Below are 26,526 nucleotides of genomic sequence, written 5' to 3' on the forward strand. Positions count from 1 at the left end.
AGTCCCATATAAATAAAGGCGTCAGAATTTGCAGAAACTAGAGATTTTAGGAATTTCTGGCGACCATTTCACATCTGTTTTCTCCGCTCTCAGCTGTGCAGCAGGCCTTCGGCTTCCGGTAAGATACACGTTTCCCGCGTTTTTCAGGTTCAGATTTGGAGGCGCTAACAGCCTATAGAAGCAAAAATTAAGCTAACACTCTATAGTCGCAAAATTACTGAATGGGTTATCGTCCCAAAAACTACAGAATTAGTTTCTCTGATGTAAAATATAGGAAGATACAAACTTCACCGTTTTATATTTACTGTACTCAGCAGTGGTATATGTAGAAGGACGAACTACCGGCATATAGCCTAATTGTTCCACTCAGCCAAACCATCAACATTAAGTAAAGTTCTCTTAGTGAACGTTTATTTAGTATGCGATGATAAAGACTACAAAAACAGATTTTATTTTACAGGTAATATACTTAAACAATTATGAATTATATCAAATATTATTAAACATGGTTTTACTGAACTCGGTCAGTGTAAATTAAATGTGATACGTAGTGCTGTTGTTTTGCCAATTGGATTTATTATCATTTTGGATTTTATCAAATTTGAGGATGCGATGTTCCGTATCAATGTGTTGTGATTATTTGAGATGGTTTTGCTTTATTATGGATTATGTTTAATCTTACATTCAACTTTTTTCACACTGAGGAATTGAATTTGCAGGAGAAACTTACAGACTGAAACGCGACGCATCAGTACATCGCTGAATCATATTCTCCTGAGCTGCTGGTGGCGGGCTGTTGCTGCAGGTCGTCTCAAATGGCATACGATGTGGCGCCAACTTTCCACAAACGATTACGAATCATTTGTGTTGTTAAGGCATGGGCAAAACATCTTCTACTTCATGTAGGATTTGGCGGCCACTATGGAGAGGGTCTTACCGCAATGACAAAATTGCTGACCTCCCTTTGCGTCGTAATGCCACAATCGAAGAAACGCTAACTGTCTTTGCGATATCCACTTACGGGTGACCTCGATGACTCATTCTCACAATAATATTGTGAAATTCTGGTTCAAGATAATGCCTTTTCATGATTGAAGAGGTAACAACTGGATTAAAATGGAGGAAAGACGAGGAGAGTTGTTGGTTTACAAAATGAGTAATATTAATCCAACTAACAAGAATATATCGGTTTATTTAAAGAAAATTAAAAAAAAATAAGAACAAATTACAAATATCCCTATTAATTTTTGCGCAGAGATAGAGAGAGGGAGAGGAAGAGGGCGAGAGAGAGAGAGAGAGAAAGAGAGGGAGAGAGGTAGAAAGAAAAGGCAGGGAAAGCCAGGGAGAGAATGAGTGATTGACGAGGGAGACGATGGAGAATGATAGAATGATGAAGAGAGATGGAGGAGGAAAGTTTCACAAACGTAACAAAGGAGGGGGAGAGAAAGCTAGGGATAAAATAAATTTAAAAACAGGAAGGAAGAGACAACAACGGAGAGATTAAGCGAAGAAACTCGAAATATATCGCAAGAAAGGAAAAAATGGCATTTATTTTTGAAAAGAATTTATTGATAACGAAAAAATCATACACTACAGTGAGTGAGGGAAAAATGTGCAATGGTAGATACAAAAGGAAAAAACACGAAGCAATATGGAGAACAACATATCAGAGGATGGAAGGGGAAAAACAAACATTGAAAAATACCCACCAATACCACCACTTTCACCAAGAAAAGAAATATAGAAATACAAGGATTACGTTTCTATAACGAAATGCTGCAACTAAAAAATGAAGTCAAATCCCTAGGAATAATCTTTGATAAGAAATTAACCTGGAATCCTCACCTGCAACATACTATAGCAAAAGGTAAAATATCGCTAATGACCACAAGAAGGACCTTAGGCAAATCTTGGGGATTAAAAACGAAAATGGCCTATTGGCTATACACGGCAGTAATAAGACCCAGAATAATCTATGGATCACTAATCTCGTGGAACAAAGCTCAACAAAATGTAGCTACCCAAACATTAGGCAGCATACAAAGACTAGCAAACCTATGTATCACAGGGGCAATAACAACCCCTACAAATGCATTAGAAACTTTGCTAAACCTACCTCCACTGGAAATATTCATACAAGGAGAGGCTAGGAAAAGCTCAGTTAGGCTCCAGAAATAATTAAATTGGAAAGGAACTAAACAATTCGGGCACACAACCATAATCGACGAAATCAGACACCCATTATTAGACGTGGGGACTGATTACATGATCCCGGAAACAATCTTCACAACTTCCTAAAAAAGTCTCAACGGAGTATAAAGGAAAAGAAGAACACAGGAGAGCATCAGATACAATGATATGGTACACAGATGTCTCCAAAACAAACTTAGAAACCGGAGCAGGCGTTTTCTGTACAAGCCCAAAACATGAGCAATCAAACTCATCAGGAAGTATACTTCGGTCTTTCAATGCCATCAATGCTTATGCCCTGGAAAATCTTAAAAGAGTTTACACTGACAAAAAAATCCTCATAAGATCAGTCAGCATGTAAAAGAATCACATCAAAGCTAGTCAGTGAATGCATCCAAAATCTCCAAAATCTGGGGAAACACAACAACCTGATGATATCTCGGGTGCCAGGGCACAGGGGAATTTTGGGTAACGAGAAAGCAGACAGACTAGCCAGAGGAGGATCTGCAAGACCATACATAGGCCCCGAACCTATTCTTGGAATAACAAAAACAAATGTAGAATCCTCCATCGCAGAATGGATTCAAGCAAAACAAAAGGAGAAGTGGATAAACTCTAGCGGTGCTAGACATAGTAAAATTATGACAAACAACCCTCACCAAGACTGGCAAAAGTACTGCTGCAATTGGAGAGGGCCAAACTCAGGGGGGTGGTAGGACTACTAACCGGTCACTGGCATCTGAGAAAACATCTACACAACATGGGTATATACAACGATGATCCCGTTTGCTGATTATGTAATTAGGAGGAGGAAACAGCCACTCATATCATCTCCCAATGCGAAGCAACAGCTCAATGGAGATTTAACCTAACATATGGAAAAAACTTAAGGAATCAAATTGCAGCAGCGACAGTCAATGTCCTGATACTTCTAAGGAGAAGGATTGAGTCTATTGCACTGAACTAAGGAACTAGGAATGTACAATAAGCCAGAAGGCTGCAGTGCCTGGGGAGGGCAAACCCCGCTTCCTAGTATCCTTTTTCACCATACCATACCATACCCACCAATGAATATAGTGTTTATATAATCGTTATAATTCGTGGATTATCATTGTAAAAAGCAAAGTGCAATTATGTGCTAAAGGTAGATGTCATAAGGATCAATAAAAAATGAATTTACAGAATCATGTACTCAATCCAAAAGTCAACATTTTGTATAAATAGGCAGTTCTCGTGCTATTCTAGCTGTGTCAGCATTAATCAGCCAAACAAACATTGGTTGTGTTGGAAAATATATACTCGTCAAACATTTGTTTTAAAAATGGAAATCAAATAGGGATGGATGTTTGTATAGATTTGTTCTCGAGAGGGAGATTGTTAGGTTGTGTGTTTATTAGTTTGTTCAATTGCGTGTAAGTAACAATCTACGACGATTCCCAGGAGTAATGAATATTAATCAAGGATTAAAAAGTTGTCGGGAGACGGAAATCCTTGTGCTCTGGTAATTGAATTCATTGGCTTGACTATGTCTAAACTGCTTGTGCGCAGAACTTAGGCCATGTCTAATCAATTCTTACCGTTTCGTATAATTACTATTTCCAGCATATTCGATATTTAATTGAAAGGTTCAGTGATGGATTTATTCTGTGCTGAAACGACGAGGGATTGAATTTATGTAATACTGTGCTATTTAGTGTTTAGAGTTTATGGGTAAATATTTTTTCAATAAAGAAGAAAGTATTTAATAAATTCAAGGCCTTCATCGGTCAAATTTGTAGAGATGATCGTTACGATTTACCTTGTGGATATTGCCATTATTCAAAACGCGAACGCGTTGAATTCCAAACGGATTAAGTTAGACCTCAAGCTTAAAATTAAATCCGTTAAATTCCGAGGCAGAATGGTAATTTACGGTCTGATGTAAAATGAAGTCGGATTAAAAAAGTCTTTTAGCTGTATTACCTCCTCCCAGACCAGCTGTTTGCTTCCTCCGGGTCGAAGATTCATTATCTTCAATTCCGCAGATTTTAAGACGCCGTCGGCCGTAAATTCCACATTGGGCTTTCCTTGCTCCCCTTCCACGCTGACATTCCTCAAATATCTGCAACAACATGTGCAATATTGATAACCAGGGTTATGCTAATTATGTACAATATAAACATTTTAACAAGGGTTTATTAATTGTAACGATAAAAGTTTTCATATTCAGAAAGGAGATAAATTATGAGTTTTTATATTTTCGACCAGTTTTCCTACATTTCACTTACCAGAAAAACTCGCAGATCTTAACTGAAGGAGAAAAGTCCAAAGCAAAATAAATTATTTATTATGTTTCATTACCATAAAAGCATATAGTAGTGATGTAATTTTCCAATTATAAACATTTACGAACAGATAATTTGTACTGGCAGGGCCCTCTGGTTAAATACAAATTATGGGCATTAATAAAAATTTGAGTGCTGTCTGGGCTATACGCGACGGGTTCTCTGTGGACCCTCTCGTCGTGCTCTTGTTAGAGAAATATGCGGAGCTGGAGCCTCTTGGAAAAACGGTGGTTGTTGTCTGGATTCCCGGACACGTCGGCCTGGAGGGTAACGAACGCGCGGACGAGGCGGCGAAAGCCGGTACGTCCCACCCTCCAGATCGGACCATCGCGATCAGGCCCCCTGACGCTAAACGCGCAGTTAAAAATATGATAAAAGAAAGATGGCAGCGTCAGTGGGCGGGGTCGTCGGAGAGGCTCTAGCGAGTCAAGAGCACGACCGGTAGATGGCCCTCAGAGAATCTGAGCAGGAGACGAGGGATCGTCCTCACGCGACTGAGGATTGGCCATACTCGGTTGACACATGAGCACCTGCTTTTGGGCCAAAGCCCGCGCAGGTGCCCTTTATGCAGAGAAAGGTTGCTCGATGTGTCCCACATAATAGAGGCGTGTCATGCCTTGGCTCCATACAGAGAGCGTGTAGGCATGCCGCCGGATTTAAGAAGAGTCCTCGAGCACGGTAGCGAGTTTCAGAGTAACCCTGTTCCGCTTTTTAGGGGAAATTGTTTTCTTTTATTGTATATAATATGTCTTATGTGTTGTATATATATATATTTTGTCTGAGTGCATGTATTTATTAGCGTGAATGGCAAGGGGTGAGGGTGAAATATAACGTCATCATCGCCCCTCGAACGTTGACAGCGAATGAGTGTGTGTTCGGGGTCGATGGCGGAATATTTATAAAAGTACCCCATCGACCCCAATCTAGTTTAGTTTAAGTGTAGGTCGGTGGAGGAATATCAAGTGCTCCACCGACCAAACGGAATGAGTGTACTGTATGGATGTATTTAAGTGTATAAATGTATTTATTTGTATGAACGTGTATAGAGTATAGACTTAGTGGGGGCTGAAATGACCTAGATGTCGGAAGCCCCAGCAAAAAAAAAAAAAAAAAAAAATTGATAACGTTAATTATAGAAAAAAATTATTTCATAATTGTGCTGTTTCATAGGAAAAAACAACGCAAATTTCAAAAAAATACCGGCCTCAGTATTTCTAAAATCTTAAAGTTTCTATGACAATCCATTTTTTCAAACTTAATAATTTGACTGTACTTGACAACAAAATACGTACTAGGGTCTGGAGTCGAAATATAGTAAAAACTCGGTTATATGCAATCAATTCCCATGTCCGAAGTTAATAATTTGGGGCGGGGGGAGCGACAAAATGTCCTTCAATATCTTTCAAACGGATCGACATTGCTGAAACTTGTCCGAATTTTTGAAAATATGAAACCTTTGTTAATAAATTAAGGTTTTTTACAACTAATTACAATCTATTTAAATCCAATACCATCATATAGCCCGAGCCTTTCTTTTTTAGCCTACAACCAATACAGGGATGTTCTATTGCATTGTTCCTAAATATTGTTTGACCTAGCAGATTTTGGGAAATCTAAAAATTTTGAATAATTGGCCCAGCTGATTAAAAACATGTAGCATAGCAATTCCAGACGTAAAAGTAATATTCTGATCCGAATATTACGTGGACTCTATTATCACGACCTCGCACCTTCCGACTACAACCATTATTCAATAACAATTTTATAGCATTCATTCTTTTGTCAGAATAAGCCCATTATTTGAAAACGATACGTTTTGCACAATTGACTCAGATCATTAAGGAAATAAATGCCTACCAATGCCAGATATAGAGGTAAATATTTTCGCATCGAATAGAACATCCTCAACGTTCCTATTATTCAGAACGTACATCTTCAACCTGCAACGTCTTTTTTATAATTGGCTCACACGCTTACAGAAATAAATCACTTCTATCACTGTTGGTAGAAGCCCGGACACTTCCATTAGAATCATCAGCTTTTGGATCGAATCGAGTTACCACACTGACTCTGCCATCCAGATCTTGCACGTTCAGACTAGAAACGTACTTTAATGTAATTGATCGCTCTCTTACATAATTATCACTCTTTGACTTCTATTCAACAATAAATGATAATTCCAATATTTTTCGTGGTCCGCTTGACCAATTAATATCATTCAATTAATTAAGGTTTTTAGTTGAAATAAAAAAGTCAGTGTCACGAGCGGTATTCCAAACCCACGACCTTCGGCTTGATACGCTGTTACTCTACCACTTGAGCTATCGTGACTTCGATCCACTCGGACACTAACTTCCCATTTCAACCCCACCTTTTGAATTTTCCCTCCTTTTTGCCATTTTTCAAATGACGTGTAATCTATTTGATTCTCGGCGTCAAATGAAATGGCAACGGAGAGCTTTAGTGAAGTATACATCATTTTAATTAATTAAATTCACTATTTTTCATGGACCGCTTGACAAATTAATATCATTCAATTAATTAAGGTTTTTAGTTGAGATAAAAAGTCTAATTAACCCGCACGACCCGGGCATCCTGATCAGCCCGGAAGTTCTGAAAAGAAAAATGAGAAATTTAATCTACAATGGCAGGCCAGCTGGAACGAGATGAACGAAAAATTAAAAGTGCATAAAGAAACGGTGAGAAATAAAACAATATTAACAAGGTTGAGGATAGGCCACACCCGTCTCACGCACGGTCATCTCCTGGTGGGGAGATGATGCAAAAGTTGCCGTCTATGCGGAGACCTGGTAACGGTGTGTAAATACAAAAAACCTGTAGACCTTCCATTTCAAAAAAATTTCTTTACGTTTTGTGATAGGTCGGACAAAAGTATGGATATAAATATTAGTTGCAGTCTGAAGGGGCGAGGTCTAGACCTTAGAGTAGGTTGGATAAAAATTTGATTCCTTCCACAAATGCTTCTATGCATCTAGACTGTCGATTAGCTGTTTTCCGTTTCGGTTCATCTTTAAGAAACTAAACCATAGTTCAAAAGGTGTCTGAAGCCGAAAGGTGTAAACTGTATGGAGAAGAGGAAGCTAATTATTTTCTGCTGGATAAATATAAGAAAACGGGCTTTATTTCTGTAAAGAATTGGGACAATTATTTGACTGACGTTGGAAGAGGAACCATGAGTAATGAGTATCTTGAGCACTAAGGAATGGGCCAATTGCTGTGAAGTTGTTATACTCTGAAGGTGCGAGGTTTGTTATCCAGGTGAGCAGTGTTGTAATCCGACCTGTTATATGCATCAAATTAGTAATTTGGGGCTAAAACTCTAAATTCTCGTGCAAGTGCTGATAGATAGAGTAAGGTCTGGACTGTATGAGCGTATTTTCCTTAATCAATTGAACAATTAATTAATTAAGGACTAATGTGAATGCTCTCAAAAATATTTTTCAAATATTTCTATTTTTTTCTTGGGAAATAAGTAATAACTCCCTTCTTAAACAAAGAAGGTCGATTGTTTGAAATTTGTAATTATCTGAAGTAGCGAGATCGGGACTAAAATGCGGCTATGGTAGAAATTCGTTTCTATTCCAAAAGCTTTTGCTTGTATGTCGGTAAGTACCAGGCGTGATTTCGTTATGGGAAATAGGCCATAACAGAAAGATAGAAAATATTTCTTTATTTTCCCTTTTAAGCACTTTAATCTTATTTTAACCTTGGAATCCTTACGTTTTTGTAAAAGAAATATCATGTAATAATATTTCCGGGTAAAAGTCAATTTCCTCTGGAATGTTTTTACCTAAAATATTTGACATACTTTTTGGGAATATGGCAAATGTTGTTTTTTTTCTTGATCCACTTTAGAATAGAATAAGAATAACAATATTATCAAAGATAATATAGTTTTTACGAATTGTAGCGTTATTTCCATCCTTTGAATTGTAACTGTGTCAATTGACATCTGTGGAGTTAAAATTATCGAAAGGCCTTTCTCTGTCTGTTTCCAGTCAAAGGACATTTTTTTTTATCCCAATTCGTTTTCTGCATGGCAGCACCAAAAGACAAACTTGCACGAGTAACAAATCAAAGTATTCGACGGAACTTTCAACAAAAAGGGATAAATTTTACGTTTTGTCTCTTTTGTCTGGCAAATAAGGGAAAAATCCAGTCTAGAAATAAAAAATACAGCATTAGCACAACATTTTATTAGAGAAAATTGTTAAAATAATGGTCAAATTTTCAGTCCGTTCTGACTAATTGCACAAATTACCCAATCAACGAACATCAAGAGGCCAAAGCAGTAATGAAGTTATCGGCTTTGCTTTGAGAAGTATGGGCTTTGTACGTTCTTCGTCTAATTCGATCAGCGGCGGTGGCGAATTTCAACACCGTGCAAGCATCAGTGAATATTGAAAGTTGTACGAGCATACGTGAAAGCCGTTAAAAGCGAATTTCTGGATTTCGTTGTGTTATTTAGAATTTAATCAAATTCTCACGTTTCGCTATAATTTACTTGTCCAAAGCGCCAAATAAAATTATACTACTGAGTCGACATCGAGGGAAAGTGAATATCCGGATAATGTCGATGTTGTACAATACAGTTCGGAACCTGTCACCGATCAGAAGTAACGGACACGTTTTACTGTTAACTTCTTCACAAATTTACCAAATAGTTATTAAATCTGTAATCCTTCATTGATAGTTTGAAGCATTCACTTGAAACCGAAACATTTCTCTTAAGAAGTATCCATTTAATAACTATTTAAAAGAATATTCTGTTGTGGTGGAAATATAAAAATTTATTTCATAATGATTAAACAAAATACTTATTTATTAATAAAATTATTTTAAAAAAATTAGATCATAAAAGAATTGGACGTTAGACCGATTTCAATTAAACTTTATTAGTGATTCCAGTCAAGATAATAACTGAGACCTTTCCGAGTGTTCTTACTTATTGGCGTTGTACATTCTTTCTACGTCATTATACATTAAATTGATTTTTTAAAATGCAAAATAAGCAAATCATTAAAGTATCGTATAAAATGAGATTAGAAAAGGTTTTTTTTAAATTGTTTTAAATTTTTTTAGTGGCTTTATTAGGGATATTCAGCCAGATTCAGGTACCAGTGACTTACAATCTAAGTAACAGTCTATGTGAAGGAATAACTAGATGAATAAATAAATAAATAGACTCATAAATATATAAATAATCGGATAAAAAACTTAAATATTAATATCACATTTCTTTAAGTAGTTATTCAGATATCGTGAGATGCGGTCGGGAGTGATGTAGGTTTCAGAAAAACATTTTCTTTATCGTGCCAACGTTTCGATCTTTTATTGAGATCATCTTCAGGGCTCAAAGTGTTTGTCTTCTGTGTAAGTGTGCCATCCTTGTGTGTCGTGTTGAGAGTGCCCACGACACACAAGGGTGGCACACTTACACAGAAGACAAACACTTTGAGCCCTGAAGATGATCTCAATAAAAGATCGAAACGTTGGCACGATAAAGAAAATGTTTTTCTGAAACCTACATCACTCCCGACCGCATCTCACGATATCTGAATAACTATCGATTAACGGTTACTAATCTCTACACATTTCTTTAAGTATTTGAACAAGGCTCATAGACTTCAGTGTCACCCTCTGCCGCAGCGAGCTTAAGTTCAGTGACCTTTTCACTTGTCCAGAGCGTCCAATTCTTTTAGAAATTGTTCTCGCTGGGCCTCATATTGGGTGCATTGTAGTACTACATGGTCAAAGCTCTCTTCTACATCGCACGTTGCGCAGTTTGGCAATGTTCTACAGTTAATCCTGTACAAATATGAACCGCAGATGCCATGGCCAGTTTGGAGTCGTGTAATTGTTGAGAAGAAAGCTTTTCCTCTCTCTATTTCTTGAAACCACGGCTTCTTTTGTAATGTTGGGAATAATGAACGGTAGAATTTCCCTGCTGTGCCCGTATCGTACCAAATTTGCCACTTTCTGCACACGTTGATATTGTTTGTAACGTGTCCGACGGTTAGCTGCACAGTCGTGGGAGAACCTTTAATGGTTGCCTCTTTGGCTAACTGGTCAACTCTTTTATGTTTTATATCTGCATGCCCTTTTATCCAGCATATTACAATGTTTTTGCCTTGATTCCATAATTTGTAGGTTAACCTGACAATTTCGATTAAAAAATATTCATGCTTACTATGAAGATTGAAAGTGCGTAGCTGGCACATCGTGCTGAGACTGTCCGTCTTAATCCCAATTTTTTTATTTGGTATCTTCGCGGCGTATTCTAGCGCTTTCAGTATGGCTATTGTGTTCCCGAGTACTCATCGTCAACAAGACAAGAGGATCTTTAACGTCCGCACCTGGCACATGACCTTATCGGACGTTTTGATTCTCAAGATGAGAGCTGACGCACTTCTGCATACAACGGAATGGTGTTACCGCCGCAGCATTGGTGTAGAGGTTTCCCAGGCCCTAAGGGCCATTACAACCACGATCTCCGCTTGTCCACTCCGAATGGTCGGGCCGCATTGTGCATCGGGTCGTATGCCGCACGCGAGGGGCTAACAGAGTATAGAGGTTCCCCCAGCGTAGAAACTTCCGGGAACGCCCCGGCAGCGGTTTAGTTTAAAGTGGAATTGCTAACCACCGATGAGCACCGCCTACGGTAAAGTCTCTTATCGAGTTCAGCCTACACCTGTCACGCGCATTCGAGGGACGCCATAGGCTCAGCCCATGGCATTCGACGGACTATAGCATGATCATTGAGTCCTCAACGCTTACATGCTGTCGTCCAGTCGCAACGTCTCCCGTGAGGCCGGGGGGTTTTACGTTGGCCATACGCAAGCTTCACTGAAGTCACAGATAGAAAACAGCCTCTTTTCTAAGTTCCCGCCAGGGGCGTCATCACGCACCACCACGAATCCATTCAGTGCCAGGGCTGAATTTGGAACTTTTAAGTTACCCCGTGGTACAGATGACCATACACCCTCCCCCGTCTTTGAAGACAGGATCTAGTGCACTGGCCCTCGTATGACTCTGCTAAGGCACCCGCCGCCCATGCCCACCCTTAGGCCGACACGAATACAGCTTGTGCTTTAGAGAGATTGCCACGCCCTCTGGGCTGCACCTTTAATTTGTGCCCGGATGCCCCCCTTTTAACCAAGGGTTAGGAGCGGTCACAGGATAGAATGAAGGAGCTCGGATTGAGAAAAAGGGCCGTGGATGAGAACACGAGGTGAGCCTTTTGGGGTCTCGAGTCTCGAACCACACTATACCACCCGTTGTCGCCGTAGTTCCACATAAAATGGGCCACGACTCCCAGGGTGGGTGAGACGAGATGGCCGTTCAAGAGCCGAACTAGTAGGCCCTATCCCAGATAGTCGTCTCGGGGGGATGAATCCGAGTCCGCGGAAAATAAATCCCGCAGGTCGGATAGGGATCCTCAATCGCAAGCACTCACTCTTCACAATCAGTGCGCTCGTGGTGGGCGACCGGTTTTTCAGGCTTTCGCAGTTTCCGTTCAGGCTAACTCAGGCCCTAACTCAGTATGGCTATACCTTCCGCTGTGTAAGAGCTAACCAGATTCGAAAGTAGGTGTTCCTGTGATACATGCTGTCATAAAATACACAATCCGCGGATTCATTAAGTTTTTATCCGTCTGTGAAGATAAGGAGGTGATCTGGGAACTTTTCCCAGCTGTCTGCCCTGAAATGCATTTCTGCGAAATTGGCTGGGAGTCCGGTATAATTCAGTTCTGGACAATTATACAGCCTAAAAAGTAGATTGTAGGGAGGACACTATATCAAAATTGGGTTTGGCAAGCAGCAATAGGCTGAGTACCATAGATATTGAAACAAACAGTTTATGGCCAAAGAAAGGAGCCAGTTTTGTTAAAACCTATTTTGACAAAAAAACAAAATGCGATACCTGTTTTGTCAACATAGACAACAGAAACTACTGAATACAATTTTTTCGGTAAAAGTTGTCAGATTTTTGCCTTAAAAATCAGATTTTTCCTTAAAAATCACAAAGCTGGTGATACCTTTAAAACCATATTATTATCTATAATCTATACGCCAAAGATTTGGATTGTGTACATAAATTAGAACCAGAGAAATAGAATAAAATGCTAAAGGTGGTTTTGTTTTGCTGACATTGCCCATACTTTCCTTATTTATCATGACATAAAATCTAAAACATGTTTAACCAAACTTAAAAACGAAAAATTAATCTTTCAAGCTGTTATAATAACGTTATAACTTGATAAAATTGAGAGGGATTGGGTGTTTTTAAAAGGAAGATCGGATATATGAAAACAAAAATTACTCCTATCTAATCCAAAACAAAATACATTTATTTTTAAAAATACGTTGAAAGTTCTTATTTGAGGGATAAAAGAGATTAAAACAAATCTGAATTGTTATTAAAACAACTGACCAACTTTACTAATCATCATTATCCTTTTAGCAAAGATCTTTAATGATCTAATCTAGTTTAGTACAATCCTGAATATTATTTTCTTATTCTACGTAAAAACAAAACAAATACTGTTATATAATTTTTCGGAAAATAATAAAGACTTAGAAATAAAAATGATAAAGTGAGGTAGATGTAGATTCACGTTTTTTAAATATTTTCAAAATAAATTATATAAATAGTAATAATACATGGACCCAAACCCTGGACCAGCCTCCTGGGAGGCAGTACTATCACATCGTGTATAATGTTGTGATGCCTAGTACTGCCAGCTGGCCACTGGATGGTTACCGTGCTGGGAAGCGCGGCGAGCCCTCCTGAGGTAAGAAGGTTGCAGGCAGATCGGAGAAGCACCCGAATGGGTGGGAGATTACCTCCCAAGGCTGAGAATTGCACTCACATGGTACACATACAATTTTACAAACAAAACACAAACTTAATAAAGATGACAATGGAGAAAAAAAGGAAGGAGTAAAAGTGCCTACTCCGCTTAACCTGGGCCCGACCAGCTCGACAACACTCCCTCTCGACCTTTCCCAACCCCGCCGAAGGATTTCCTTTCCCCTGCCACCCAGAACCATGTCCCGCCATCACCTGCAAACTCTTCAGTCCCACCCACCACAACCATCCACTCCTTCTCATCCGATGGAGGATGAAGACTTCGTTCCTGTTGATGGGAAATGGAAGAGTTCCCAACAACTCGCCGAAGAGGCAACGAGAACAGAGAAACATATTCCTGTATCTTCTGAGTCACCGGCACTAAAAAAGAGAAAAAGGATAAGAAAAAGAAATCGCGGAGTGGTGCCTCGTCGCTGGGGTTTGGAAGTATAGGGATTACTCCTCTAACTGAGACGTACAAATGTGGTACTAAAATGTAGCAAAGAAAGGGGCAGACTTCAAATCCGGACCCCCTTTCCTTCTACAGAAGGATATAAAGAAGAACGTGGGAGTTACAAACTCCATCACTAAGAGTAAACAGGGCAAGTTCTGCATTAGATTGTCAGGGAGAGAAATCGAGAAAAGAATGTAGATATTAAAGACAATATGTCCCCAGGATGCAGGCAATCGAAGGAGTTTCTGAAGGAAATCAAACCTAAAGAATCGAAATGGCTATTCTCTAACTCTAGGAGGGGAATAAGGAGGCTGATAGGTATCCTAACGGGCCATTGCCCCTTGAGAAGACACCTCTTCATAATGGGTACTCTACCAGACCCCTTCTGCCGCTTCTGCGAAACAAAAGAAGAAACGGCCCGACACTACCTCGCAGAATGCGATAGGTATGCTAGGGAAAGATTTAATACTTTCGAAGGAGAGGACATAACCAAAACACTCCCCAGGATAAAACGGTCCACAATCCTGGGGTTTGTGAATAGGTCCAATAGGTTTATGCAGGACTCGTGAGCCGACCAGGTCCCGGACCTTTTAGGGATGGGGTACGGGTCTACTCAGGCTTTTACCCCCTCGGGTCCTGGTCGCCCGCCCTGTGTAATATATAGATATTAAAGACACTTGCTGGACATGAAGTCGTGGTTGCCCCTCACAAAAAGTTGAAAACCTCCAGAGGAGTGGTGGTATGCCGGGGCCTCATAAATAGCAGCGTCAATGATATTAATGTAGGCCTTGGGTACCAAGATGTGTTGGAGGTGAGATGTATGAAAAAATTGTCCGCGAGTCTAATCCTCACTTTTGACGTGCCGATGAAATAAGGGCGGCTTTCTATAAATTGAAAGGTCGAGAAAGACAACAACTAAAAATATTAAAAAGAATGACCTTGTGATTTGGCCAGGACAGTGGTCGAAAGTAGAGGCACTGCGGGGACATACGCCCAAGCGGTTGTAGGTCCCGCTCCTGGGCCGAGGATCCTGGAGCAAACTCTCAAATTCGCAAATTGCCACGGTTTGGTGTATGCTGAGTATAACCTTGGAGTGGAGCAATCTCGGGGGCGTTCAGGACCAGCCCCTTGGCCAGTCTGCTGCGAGCTGGGGGTCTTGCCTCCCGAACTTCGGAGAGAGCAACTCACCCTCGGTTACGCGGCCGGGTTCTTGGCCAAGCCGGAGCACCTCCTGGCTATAAAGATCCTCCACTGCCCGTACAGAGTAGTTTACGACAGGCTTCGCTCGCGGACGCGACCCCTCGGGATTCGCTTCGGTGAGTCCCTAGGGAGGGCCGGATTGGCGCTGGGGACGGTGCTTCGGGTGGGGCACCGCCGACACCCCTGGACCTTTCCGGCCGTACTCGTCCGCGACGATCTGGCGAACTTTCCCAAATCGTATACGCCGCCATACCTCTACAAGGCTAAGTTCCTTGAACTTAGAAATAGATACTCCGGTTTTCGTCTGATTTTTACAGACGGGTCCAAGACCGGCGATGGTGTGGCGTGTGCTGTGTATAGCGAGGGAGTAGCCACCTTTTGGTCGTTGCCCCCCCCATTTCAGCGTAAACACTGCAGAGCTGTATGCGATTTGGCACACTCTCGAGGCGGTACGAAACTTCCTCATATGTGCCGACTCTCTGAGCTCTGTCTGGGCTATACGAGACAGGTTCTCTGCGGGCCCTCTCGTCTCTTTTAGAGAAATTCTCGGACCAGGAGCCTCTCGGAAAAAGGGAGGTTGTAGTATGAGTTCCTGGACACGTCAGCCTGGGAAAAGTACGTGCGGACGAGACGGTGAAAGGTTGCTCGATCGCCACACAATAGACGCGTGTCATACCTTGGCTCCATACAGAGATCGTGTAGGCAGCCGCCGGATTTAAGAATGGGTCTCGGACACGGTAGCGAGTTTCTGGGTCCCCTATTCCGCTTTTCAGAGGAATTGAAATTTTTTTTATTGTATATAGGCGTCAAGATATATGTTTTGTGTTTCTGTGTTTTGTATGAGTGAGTGTATTTATTAGAGTGAATCTCCATCGCCCCTCAAGCTGTGTAGAGACTTGGGGCGATGGCGGAATATTTATAAAAGTTCCCCATCGACCCCAATTTGATTGGTTTGTTATTGTTATTGTTAGTAGGTTGATGGAGGAATATTCCGTACTCCAATGAATGCTATATGGGTGTAAATGTATTTATTTGTGTGAATGTGTGCTGCAGTATTTCGCATGCTCTAGGGGCGGAAATGACCAAGCTGTCGGACGCCCCTATTTAAAAACAAATTAAAAAAAATAAAATAAAGGACGGTCAAAGAGTTTTCCATCCAAATGCTTCCTTTTATACATTTAAAAAATCACAAAAATGTAAACAATTTTTGAACGATTTAACGATAAGGGATTTCAAAATTAGTAAACCTTACGTAATGACATAGATTTTTTAAATAAATTAAAACCGGAGAGTTAGAGTAAAAGACAGGAAGAAAAACAAGCAATTGGAATATATATACATCATAGAGTCAGGCAAAAATAGAACAGAAAAATAAATCTAGCAACTTAAAGCAGACATAAAACATTCCGTTTATAGATTTAACAATCTATAAATGTCACGTATGTCATAAATTTGAAACGGGAATAAAATAAATGTTTAAAGAAGTTTTGCTTGTTTGTTGATTATATTCTTTTTTCTCGTTTAATATATGATAAATAGAAACCTTTCTGATTCAGACTTTAAAACAGAATAGTATTTTTTAAGGGTTGTAAAAACGTTTAATTTCGATAAAATTCAGAAAAGGTAATTAATTTTATTTGGAATACCGGTGTAGGTACGAGAAAAAAATAGCTTATAGTTATGAAGGCAAATAAATAACGTGTTTTTTTGTTCCAGTAAAACGTCGTATTTACGAGTTTTAAAGGTAATATGAAGTATATTTATGTGAAATTATTTTAATTTTATTTTTTTTTACAAAGAAGTGTTTTTTGCCTATTTTACACGAAGGTTATTTTACCGTTTGTAACTTTTTATGTAGGTTCTATCATTTAGCAATTCTATGTCTTATTTTACTATCTTGCAATCAAATGAACTGACAAATAATAACCCTAACAGCTACAACAAAGACAGAAACTCATATTGAAAAAAGTTAAATTGCTGAAAGTTGTTTTTTCGTCTTTTGTTTATAGTCACTTCTTCTAAAGTTTTCTTTCAATTAAATATAATTTCAGTAGTTACAATTTAAAATTCTTATTCCTGTCGGTTATATCTATCGAAATAATATTTAACTTATATATTTCCCAACAATTATTCCGACAGATCTAAACGTCCGAAATTCTTCTGAATTTAAATTCATCCTTGAGCTGTGGAATTCGCTCCATTTGATAAATTATCGCATACATTAATGTTTTAATTCATAAATATTTCCATTATTTTATTGCGTTGAGACGTGAATATTTATAAAACTCAATATGTAAATAAAATCAATGGCAATATGTATTATTATTAATTGTTTTTTACCTTGACCCATTCTGTTCCACAGACGGAGACAACCATAAACACACTTTTAATGAAACTGTAATAACAACCTTATATAATAGAATAACAGCAAAAATTTTATCACGCTAAGATAATATAGTTTTTATTAAATCCATTATAATTAGTGGTCTGATTAACAAAATTACTTCTTGCAATTAATTATTATTTTCATTTCAACCAAAACCTTACATAAGAAGATAGTTATTATTATTACGATAGTTATGATTTGTTTTCTCGCGGTGAGGGAAGTTGAACAACAACACTGAAACAACAATATTTTATTATTATAGTCAATGAAATTTCAAATCTCCGTAACTCACTTACTTTGTAACTCATATGAGATTTACTTTAGTTATACTGTGTGGTGATTAGTGACCGTTAATCGATAATTATTCAGAAATCGTGAGATGCGGTCTGGTGTGATGTAGTTTTCAGAAAAACATTTTCTTTATCGTGCCAACGTTTCGATCTTTATTGAGATCATCTTCAGGGCTCAAAGTGTTCGTCTTCTGTGTAATTTGGGCACTCTCAATATGACACACAAGAATGGCACAATTACACAGAAGACAAACCCTTTGAGCCCTGAAGATGATCTCAATAAAGATCGAAACGTTGGCACGGTAAAGAAAATGTTTTTCTGAAACCTACATCACACCAGACCGCATCTCACGATTTCTGAATAATTTAATTATACTTTTCCTTGTTGGTTAAAAAAGCTGTAGGCTTTCCTGTTTAACTGAATAAATTTGATTTTAGGTTAACATAGACCGGGTTGCAACAACGGGCGGAATCTTACCAAATTAACACGTGTCATCCGAGCGGAAAAAATTGGACTAAACTTTAACGAGAAAATTATTTTTCATAATAATGTCTCTATTGATTTAATCTCAAAACGTTAATTAAAATATGCACTCTTTGAGAAATTACTGTTGGAAAAATGCACGTCGTACGGTTTGTTTATGTTCTTTTAAAATCAAATTTATTCAGAGTTTTAACCTTTTTTGATGTGGTTTTGGAAATTTGAACGATGTGGAACATTTTTGATTAATGGCATTAAAATTCAAACCGGCGGGTTTTTTTTGGGGGGGGGGATATTTCAACTACGAGGTAATATGAATGCTCCGGATGCCGGTACTGTTAGAACCAAGTATTATTTAAAGCTGAAAAATATCGACTCGAGAGATTCGCTTAATAAAAAGATCGTGAGAGACAGGCTTTGTCGCATAGTGGCAACCTCAACAGCATATGTTCGCCAGTTAATAAAATTTGCTGACAATATGTTGAATGTAATGAGACACCTTTTTATTTACAGTAATAAAAAATGAAGTATAATGTCGGCCATTCTAATTTATCTTTACGTATTGTTTTTAATTTTGTACTGATTATTAGAAAAGGTTGTTGGTTGATTGTCCGCTGTTCAGTCGAAGAAGCGAACCGACAAACACAATAACCGGCTGGGCCAAACGAAACAAAAACCTTTGAATTACACAAAGAAACCGATATACAAAGAAAAACCGGTTTACGTTTTGCTCTGATTCCAGGTCATTTAGAAAATAGAGAATAATACTCCATACAGAATGGTGGATGTAAAATTCGGAAACAATTTTCGAAAGAACAACAATCTATTGAACAAGGCATAATCATAAAACGACAGATTTAAACAAATAAAATTTAAAGACCTTAAAGTTTTTGAAAAATGCGACGAGAAACCAGACAAATACCCAATTGTGGTTGCACAAATTCAAGTGGACGTTTTTCAACTGAAACACGTTCGAATTAGTTCGCACTCTCGTGTTATTGTTATGCCGGTCTTTAAGAATTCATTGTTCAAAAGCAAATTCACACTTTGGTTTGTCTCTCATTGAAGGAAGCAGACCCATTCATTCAAATTTTTATTTGACAATGAGCTCAAATAGATTAAAACCCACATGACGGATAGGTCGTTCAGAACAACATACCGATAATTGCGATATGTGTAGCACTTCGACCGATCCTTTTCTCCTTCTCCCCAAAAGAGCTAGCAAAGTGAGAGTCAGTTAAAAATTATATGTTGGATGGCGCACTACGTCAAAATTGTGTGCGGAAGGCGGTCGTTCATATTGAAGTAGACATTTCGTAATTTAGCAAAATAACAAAGCAGATTGAAAGAATTTTTGACCGGAAATAAAAAAACAAAAAACGAAATTTTAGATGTTTTGCGTTCTAAACGCGAAATACACTGTCAGGCAAAACATTCCACCCACTTGTAATATAAATTGTTTTGTATATATTTTTATATATTAATCAAAGTTTCACGTTTTAAACGTTTAATAATATGTTAACGTTTATACTTTGTATAAAAAAGTACAAGAAATTAAATTGTTAAGGAAAATGAAAAATGAAAAAATAAATAAAAAAGACGGAAAGATAAAATTTCTTTTAATATTGTTTTATTGGGTTGTCCGGAAAATAATGCAGGATTTTGGTATTAAACAAAAAAAAAACTAGTTACTTTAAAGCAATGTTCTTTAATCAAAATAATTTCCCATACTCTCAATACATTTCTCCCAACGTGTTGGTAACTTATTAATTCCGTCTGAGTAGAATTCAGAATTTTTAGAATTGATAAAGTCAATAAATGCATTTTCCAGTTCCGTTTGATTTTTGAATATTATGTGTTCTAAGTAGTGGTCCAGGTGTCTAAAAAAATGGTAGTCAGTAGGCGAGAGGTCCGGAGAGTAGGGTGGGTGAGGCAAAGTTTCATAGCCAAGCTCCAATAATTTTTGTGACGTTACACGTGACACATGTGGTCGAGCGTTGTCATGCAACAAAATGGGCCCTTTCCGATTGACCAAAGAGGGCTTCATTACTGCCAATTTCTGATGCATGGTATTAATTTGGTTACAGTATGATTCAGCATTGATGGTTTCGCCAGGATTTAAGAAGCTGTAGTGTATTAAACCAAATGAAGCCCACCATACCGTAACCATTACCTTTTTTTGATGAGTTGGGGGCTTTGGAAAATGTATTGGAGCTTCTCCTTTGTCGAGCCACTGTCCAGAACGTCTAGTGTTATCGTAGAGAATCCACTTTTCGTCACATGTAACAATTCTGGCCAGAAATGGGTCATTTTTGTTTCGACAAAGAAGTGATGCACAAACATCAAAGCGCTGATTTTTTTGGCGATCGTTTAATGAGTGTGGAACCCAATTTTCGAGTTTTTTCACTTTTCCAATCGCCTTGAGGTGGTCAGCGACGGTCGTTTTACTGACTTTGAGTTGCTCTGCACCCACCACTGATCGCAGAACATCATCATTAAGAGAGGAAGGCCTTCCACGACCTTCTTCATCTTCAAGGCTGAAATCTCCCTCCCGAAATTTTTTAAACCACCTTTGCACAGTGCACTCATTAACACAACCCTCGCCCCAGACTTGGTTAATGTTTCTAGCCGTTTGGGCTCCGCTTCGGCCGAGTTTAAACTCGTAAAAGAAAATCGTACGAAATTCTCGCTTTGACATTATAAGGATGACTGAATTATTTCCAAGTAGCGGAATGCTACAGAGGTAAACAAACAATATCATTTGGAAGAGGATTAATAAGTGTTGACATTCATACAAATGAGTAATCCTGTAAACGTAAACAGAATATTTTATATAGATTTTTTTTAATGAAAACTTAAAATCCTGCATTATTTTCCGGACAACCCAATAGATTTTTAATAACATTTCAATATCGCGTTTTTCCTCCTCTTGCCTGAATAAGACGTCTCAGCATACTTTCTACCAGTCTGGAAATGTCACTTTGCTGCAGGTTAGCCCATTCTTCGCAAAGAGTCCTTTCAAGTGGACCGTATCAGGACGTGCTTTTATCCGTCTTTTGAGGTTTTCCCATAAATGTTCGATGGGGTTCAAGTCTAGTGGACGGGCTAGCCAGGCTCCGACCTTGATGTCTTGATGTTGAAAGTACGTTTGCACCATGCAAGCGACATGTGGACGGGCATTATCGTGCATTAGAAAAGGATTGTCGCTGATTTCATCGAGGATAGGCAACGCATGATGCTCCACAATTTCATCTGAGTGGCCGTCAAAACCCCTTGACTATCCACAGCCAACTCCTTGTGACTTTCCGTTGAGATTCCCGCCCACAGCTATGTTGAAAAGGTTGGCTCTGGGAAAAATTACAAGCTTCGTACCTTTCATTTCAACTTTTTCACGCCCATCTTGAGATCGTAGAGTAAATCTACACTCATCTGTAAAAAGTACAGGTGACCAATCGTCTAAAGAAGAGTTGCTGTTTTCTTGAGCAAATGCGAACCTTGCAACTCGGTGTGTTCTGGTCAATTCTGGTCCTCTTTTGGGGCGAAAAGCCATCAGTCCATAGTGAATACATCTGGAAGACGCCTCAGCATACTTTCTACCAGTCGGGAAATGTCTCTTTGCTGAAGGTTAGCCCGTTCACGAAGCGTCCTTTCAAGATCGTCGAGTGTATCAGGAAGTAATGGACGTGGTCTTATTCGTCCTTTGAGGTTATCCCATAAACGTCCAATGAGGTTGAAGTAGGAGAAAGGGCTAGCCACGATAAGACCATGATGTTATGCAGTTGAAGGTTCGTTTGTACCCAGCTACGTCGAAAAGGTTGGCTCTGGGAACCGCACCTTTCATTTCGCCTTCTCCACACTCTTTTACCGTCAACGTAGAGCAAATCTAAACTCACCTGTAAAAAACACGGCAGACCAATCGTCCAAAGACTGTGCTCTCAAGCAATTGCGAGCCGTGCAACTCCCGTGTGTTCTGGTCAATTCTGGCCCTCTTATGTGGCGAAAAGGCATCAGTCTGTTCTGATTCAATCATCTTCGAGCAGTGCGTTCAGAAATTTGGACACCTTCCGGGAGGTGATGAATCGCTTGAACAACAATTAGGTGCCGGTTTCGCATAATTTTCCAAGTCACAAAACAGTCATCCAGGCCTTCTTTGGTACGACCCATTTTTTCGAAAACGTTTAAAGGTGTATCGCAAAATTTCGTACGGAACTCCGACGGCAATAGCCGCATACTGGTGGAACGTCCATAACGAATAGGTGCCGCACCACGCACAATTTTCAAGTATAAAAATTGAAATTAAGAAAACAAAGACGATAACTAAACGGTTTATTGTTTCAGAATTCAAATTAGACCGAATAAATTTTAAATTTATTACTTACTAATTACTACTTTTACTTAATTTTAAATTACTACTTTTAAATTCCGTAAAAAATAAACATGTGAAAATCCTTTATCCTTGTTTGGATAAAGGATTAAGGGCATTTACCTCTAATTGGTATTCTAAATTTACAACATAACATAAACAAATATTTATTGGTAAAAACAATGAGATAAATTAACGGCAGGATTTTATTTTGTCGAGAAAATGAAAAAAAAATCACCTGGGTGGAACTTTTTGCCAGTCAGTGTACTTTCGATTTATAAAATATCACAAAATTGGTTAAATCTTTTTATTTTATTTTTTTATTATTTTTTTATTTTTTTCTATTTCTTTTTACGAGGGTTCGCAACAGCAGAGGTCATATAAACCCTCAGAGTGCCAGTGTTTTTGAAAAAAAAAAATCCATTTGTAAGCATGTCGGGTTCGAATTCAGGGCCGCTGGATTCGAACCCGGCACCTTTACCTTACAGTGATGAGCGCCGTGTCAACACTTAAACCGTTGCGGCCACCGACGCCCCTGGTTAAATCATTAAAAATGATTTTATAGATCTACAAGAGATGGGTTTTACACTTACTCTGTGAACTATATGTCTTAGATCTGGTTTATTTAAACGAATTAGAAACGAAGGAAAAGGTTTGATGATTTTATCCTTCAAATATGAGAAAAAATAAGAAAAATAATAATAAAAACGCGGGGGAGGAATAGAGAGTAAAGATTTAAGTGGTGCATATGTGAGAAAAAGGTCGATAAATAGAAATAAAACGGTATGTATATGCGTATTTTTGATCTAATTAAAAAAACATCTTTGCTGTGTGTGTAAAACGTGTTATGTAGTGATTATGCTAAAAAAAATAGTCGTATATAGTCAACGCACATTATTGCTTCTGAGTGTTTAAAATCACTGCCATGCCGGGTTTTAATGAATAGGTCTAAACAGTTTTGCATTGACGGTAACAGATGGCGATCTAGTGGCAACACGTCGTGAAAATATGATGGATGAGATCCGCTCCATTTTTCTTAAAAAAAAAAGAAAGAAAAGTGACATGGAAGAAAACGTTTTCATTTCCATTTGCTAATTCATCAATTTGATGGAATCGGCCGTTTCGCTTGGAGAAAGCGGTTGACGGTAAAAGCTACTAAACCCGATCTCAAGAAATGCATGGCTTGACTTTTGGGTGGAATCCTATCCTACCAAAAGTGGCTTAAAGGATTTTATTTCCACACAAGATCAGTCGGTCTGTTGTTTGAACACGTCCTACCTTTAGATCGGCGATCTTAGAAAATACCGCTGGTTGTTTTGACAGTACGGATTTCCAGAAACTACAACGTAACTCTCATTTCGTTAAACCTCATAATTACCATGGTTCCAAAGAGATATGATTTGAAATTTGTGCAAATTTCATATCACCAAACACCTAAAACCAATATTTTTTTATTTTTATTGGCCTTATGATCTTTGCATATTAGCCATAACGAATTCTTATATATGTTGTTCAAATTGGGGGTTATCGGGAAAAAAGGGCCAGAGGCGACGGTGGGAATCGAACTCACGACCGCGGCGTGAGAGTCTCTCATGCTAACCACTTGGCTACCGCGGTCCCCCTCCAATATTGTAATATACTTTTTTTAATAACATAAATTTTTTTTTGAGCTGTACAGCTTATTGTACTTTATCCCAGCCTCCATATTTTGGGGGCTCGCAACACAAGTGTAAATTTGGGCCCCCGGTGCGCCAATGTTCTTCCATCGAAGAAACTCATTTTTGAAGTGGGTTGGGACCAAATTCAGGGTGGCTGAGATCTGATCCCGCTCTTTCCATTGATGAGTGCCGTGTCAATTTCTTTCAATTGCGGCCACCTTCGACGTCAGAAAAAGTCAAGAGGGGATGGTGGGGATCGAACCCACGACCGCGGGATCTACAAGCCGAGAGTCTGACGCCTTAACCACTCGGCTACCGCGGCATCTAATTATGATGTGCCATAACCAACCCAAGATTTACCTATAAACGTGTTGATCATGTATACGTTGTTTTTTAATTATTCTAATTTAGATAATGTGTAAAATGCAAGTAACCTTATGTTGGGGCTTGAGAATTGTTTAAAAGTTTCAATTAAAATAATAGCATTATTATTTTCATTCATTCAATAAAATATACCAACTATTAAATTTGCATCATAGTATATTTCTTTTCAATCGTTTACTCAACGTACATTCTGATAACAGTCAGAACAGTATTGGAAATTTTTGTGATCGCGTTTTATTGATATTAGTTCATTAATGAAATAATGTGTTATTTAAAAATTTATAATTTTTTTTATTCGTGTTTGGGGGAAAAAACCTATATTGATAGAAACACAAACGAAATGGGAGAAAACTCAAATAATAAAACAACATTGACGTTTCAACACATCAAACATGTATAAAATTGATGCTTGCCGAGGGAAATACGACGAAAGGCGGATATGCTCTAAAGTTCGAGGTAAACTTACTTTAAACATTCTACACGTAGAAATTTATGAGCGGACAAATTATTAACAATCAACTTACATAAACTTTTCGAAAACATTCCACAACAAAAACAAAAAACAAAAATAAATAACAAACAGTTACAACCTAGATTGATTTCATGGTAGAATGAAGATCAATTTTTTTGGTGCTTCATGTTTAACAACTAAGAAAATGAACATGAATTTGTTTGTCTTTTTAACATTTTAATTTAAATATATAATGATATTTCTTCAGATGTATTCTGTAAGTGTGAAACCTTCTCGGTTAAAAAAATAATTAATACCGATAAATTACTACAAAATAGAATTGATACCAATAAATACCGCATCGGGGCTGGTGTAAAACGGATGAAAGAATTTGTGAGATAAGAGGTTTTAAAGCCTTAATTTTTAAGTCCAGATGTGACAGGCTAAGTGCATTGGCCTGTGGTACCGCCTTGAGTAGAGCTAAGTGTATAGTAAATCTGCCGTCCTCCCAAAATAAATTTTAGTTTACCCGCAATACCTAGGTAGGGAAAATAAACTTTATTCGTATATTATTTTCAATAAAACTAAAGAAAATTGCTTCTGGAAAAAGAGTGACTAACTACATGTTGAGTCAGTATCAGAGGTAATATTTGGTAGATTTTTTCCTAAAAGAAAATACCTTTTTTTTTTTTAAACAGCACTCATTCAGTTGTAATTGTGACAATGCACCTTTAAAATTTTTCCGAGACTTCAATGCCGATCCAAAAATCCCATAATTCTTCTAATAAAAAAAAGTACCGAGCAATTATTAATATTTTTATTTCATAATTTTTTTAGTACTATAGAAAAGCTTTTTGTATTACTAAAAAAAGAAAATCACATACACACATTTTATTTATTTTTTTTTCTTATGAACAAGGTATATTAACGAAAATATAACAATTCCATATTTTCTAGTAGATTTAAATTAATTTTCACTGTGTTACGTCAAAAATATCGTTTCTCTTTCGAGTAGTATCAAGCAAATTTTCAATTAAGCTTGTAAGCGCTTCCTTTTACCGGAGCTTTCATCAAAGCTTACATCGCAAGCTCAATTACATATTTATCACAGTTTTGCCCTTTTAAATATTAGAACGTCGGTAAACGTAAAACTTATAACTTATATTTATATCGGTAGTAATATACTAGATTTTATAAAATGACAAATGTTATCTATATTCGTGTAATAAGTTTTAGATTAACGTATGTAATTCATAAAGATTAACACAATTTCATGAGCAGATTTTTTTTTTGATTGGGGCTTCCGGCCAGTTCATTTCAGCCCTAAACTAAGTCTATAGTCTATTTACCTTCACTAATTTCGTGGTCCGCTTGACCAATTAATGCATTACAATTAATTAAAGTTTTTAGTTGAGATGAAAAAAAGTTAACGGTACGAGCGGGATTCGAACCCACGATCTTCGGCTAGATACGC

The 26,526-nt window shown here is 38.1% G+C and overlaps 1 protein-coding gene across 3 annotated transcripts in view; it reads right to left on the reverse strand.

Moving 5' to 3' along the window:
* The window catches only part of LOC106666008 (glutamate receptor ionotropic, NMDA 2B), a 206,115-nt gene that overhangs the window by 90,529 nt on the left and 89,060 nt on the right, over nucleotides 1–26,526 (reverse strand). For all 3 annotated transcript variants that reach the window (XM_024230407.1, XM_024230406.1, XM_024230408.1), the window contains exon 4: nucleotides 4,153–4,291. In XM_024230407.1, the coding sequence (XP_024086175.1) occupies nucleotides 4,153–4,291 (139 nt within the window). The remainder of the gene's footprint in view (nucleotides 1–4,152; nucleotides 4,292–26,526) is intronic.

This window comes from Cimex lectularius, unplaced genomic scaffold (genome assembly GCF_000648675.2).
Source record: "Cimex lectularius strain Harlan isolate CLEC.00 unplaced genomic scaffold, Clec_2.1 scaffold49, whole genome shotgun sequence".
Lineage (NCBI taxonomy): Eukaryota > Metazoa > Arthropoda > Insecta > Hemiptera > Cimicidae > Cimex > Cimex lectularius.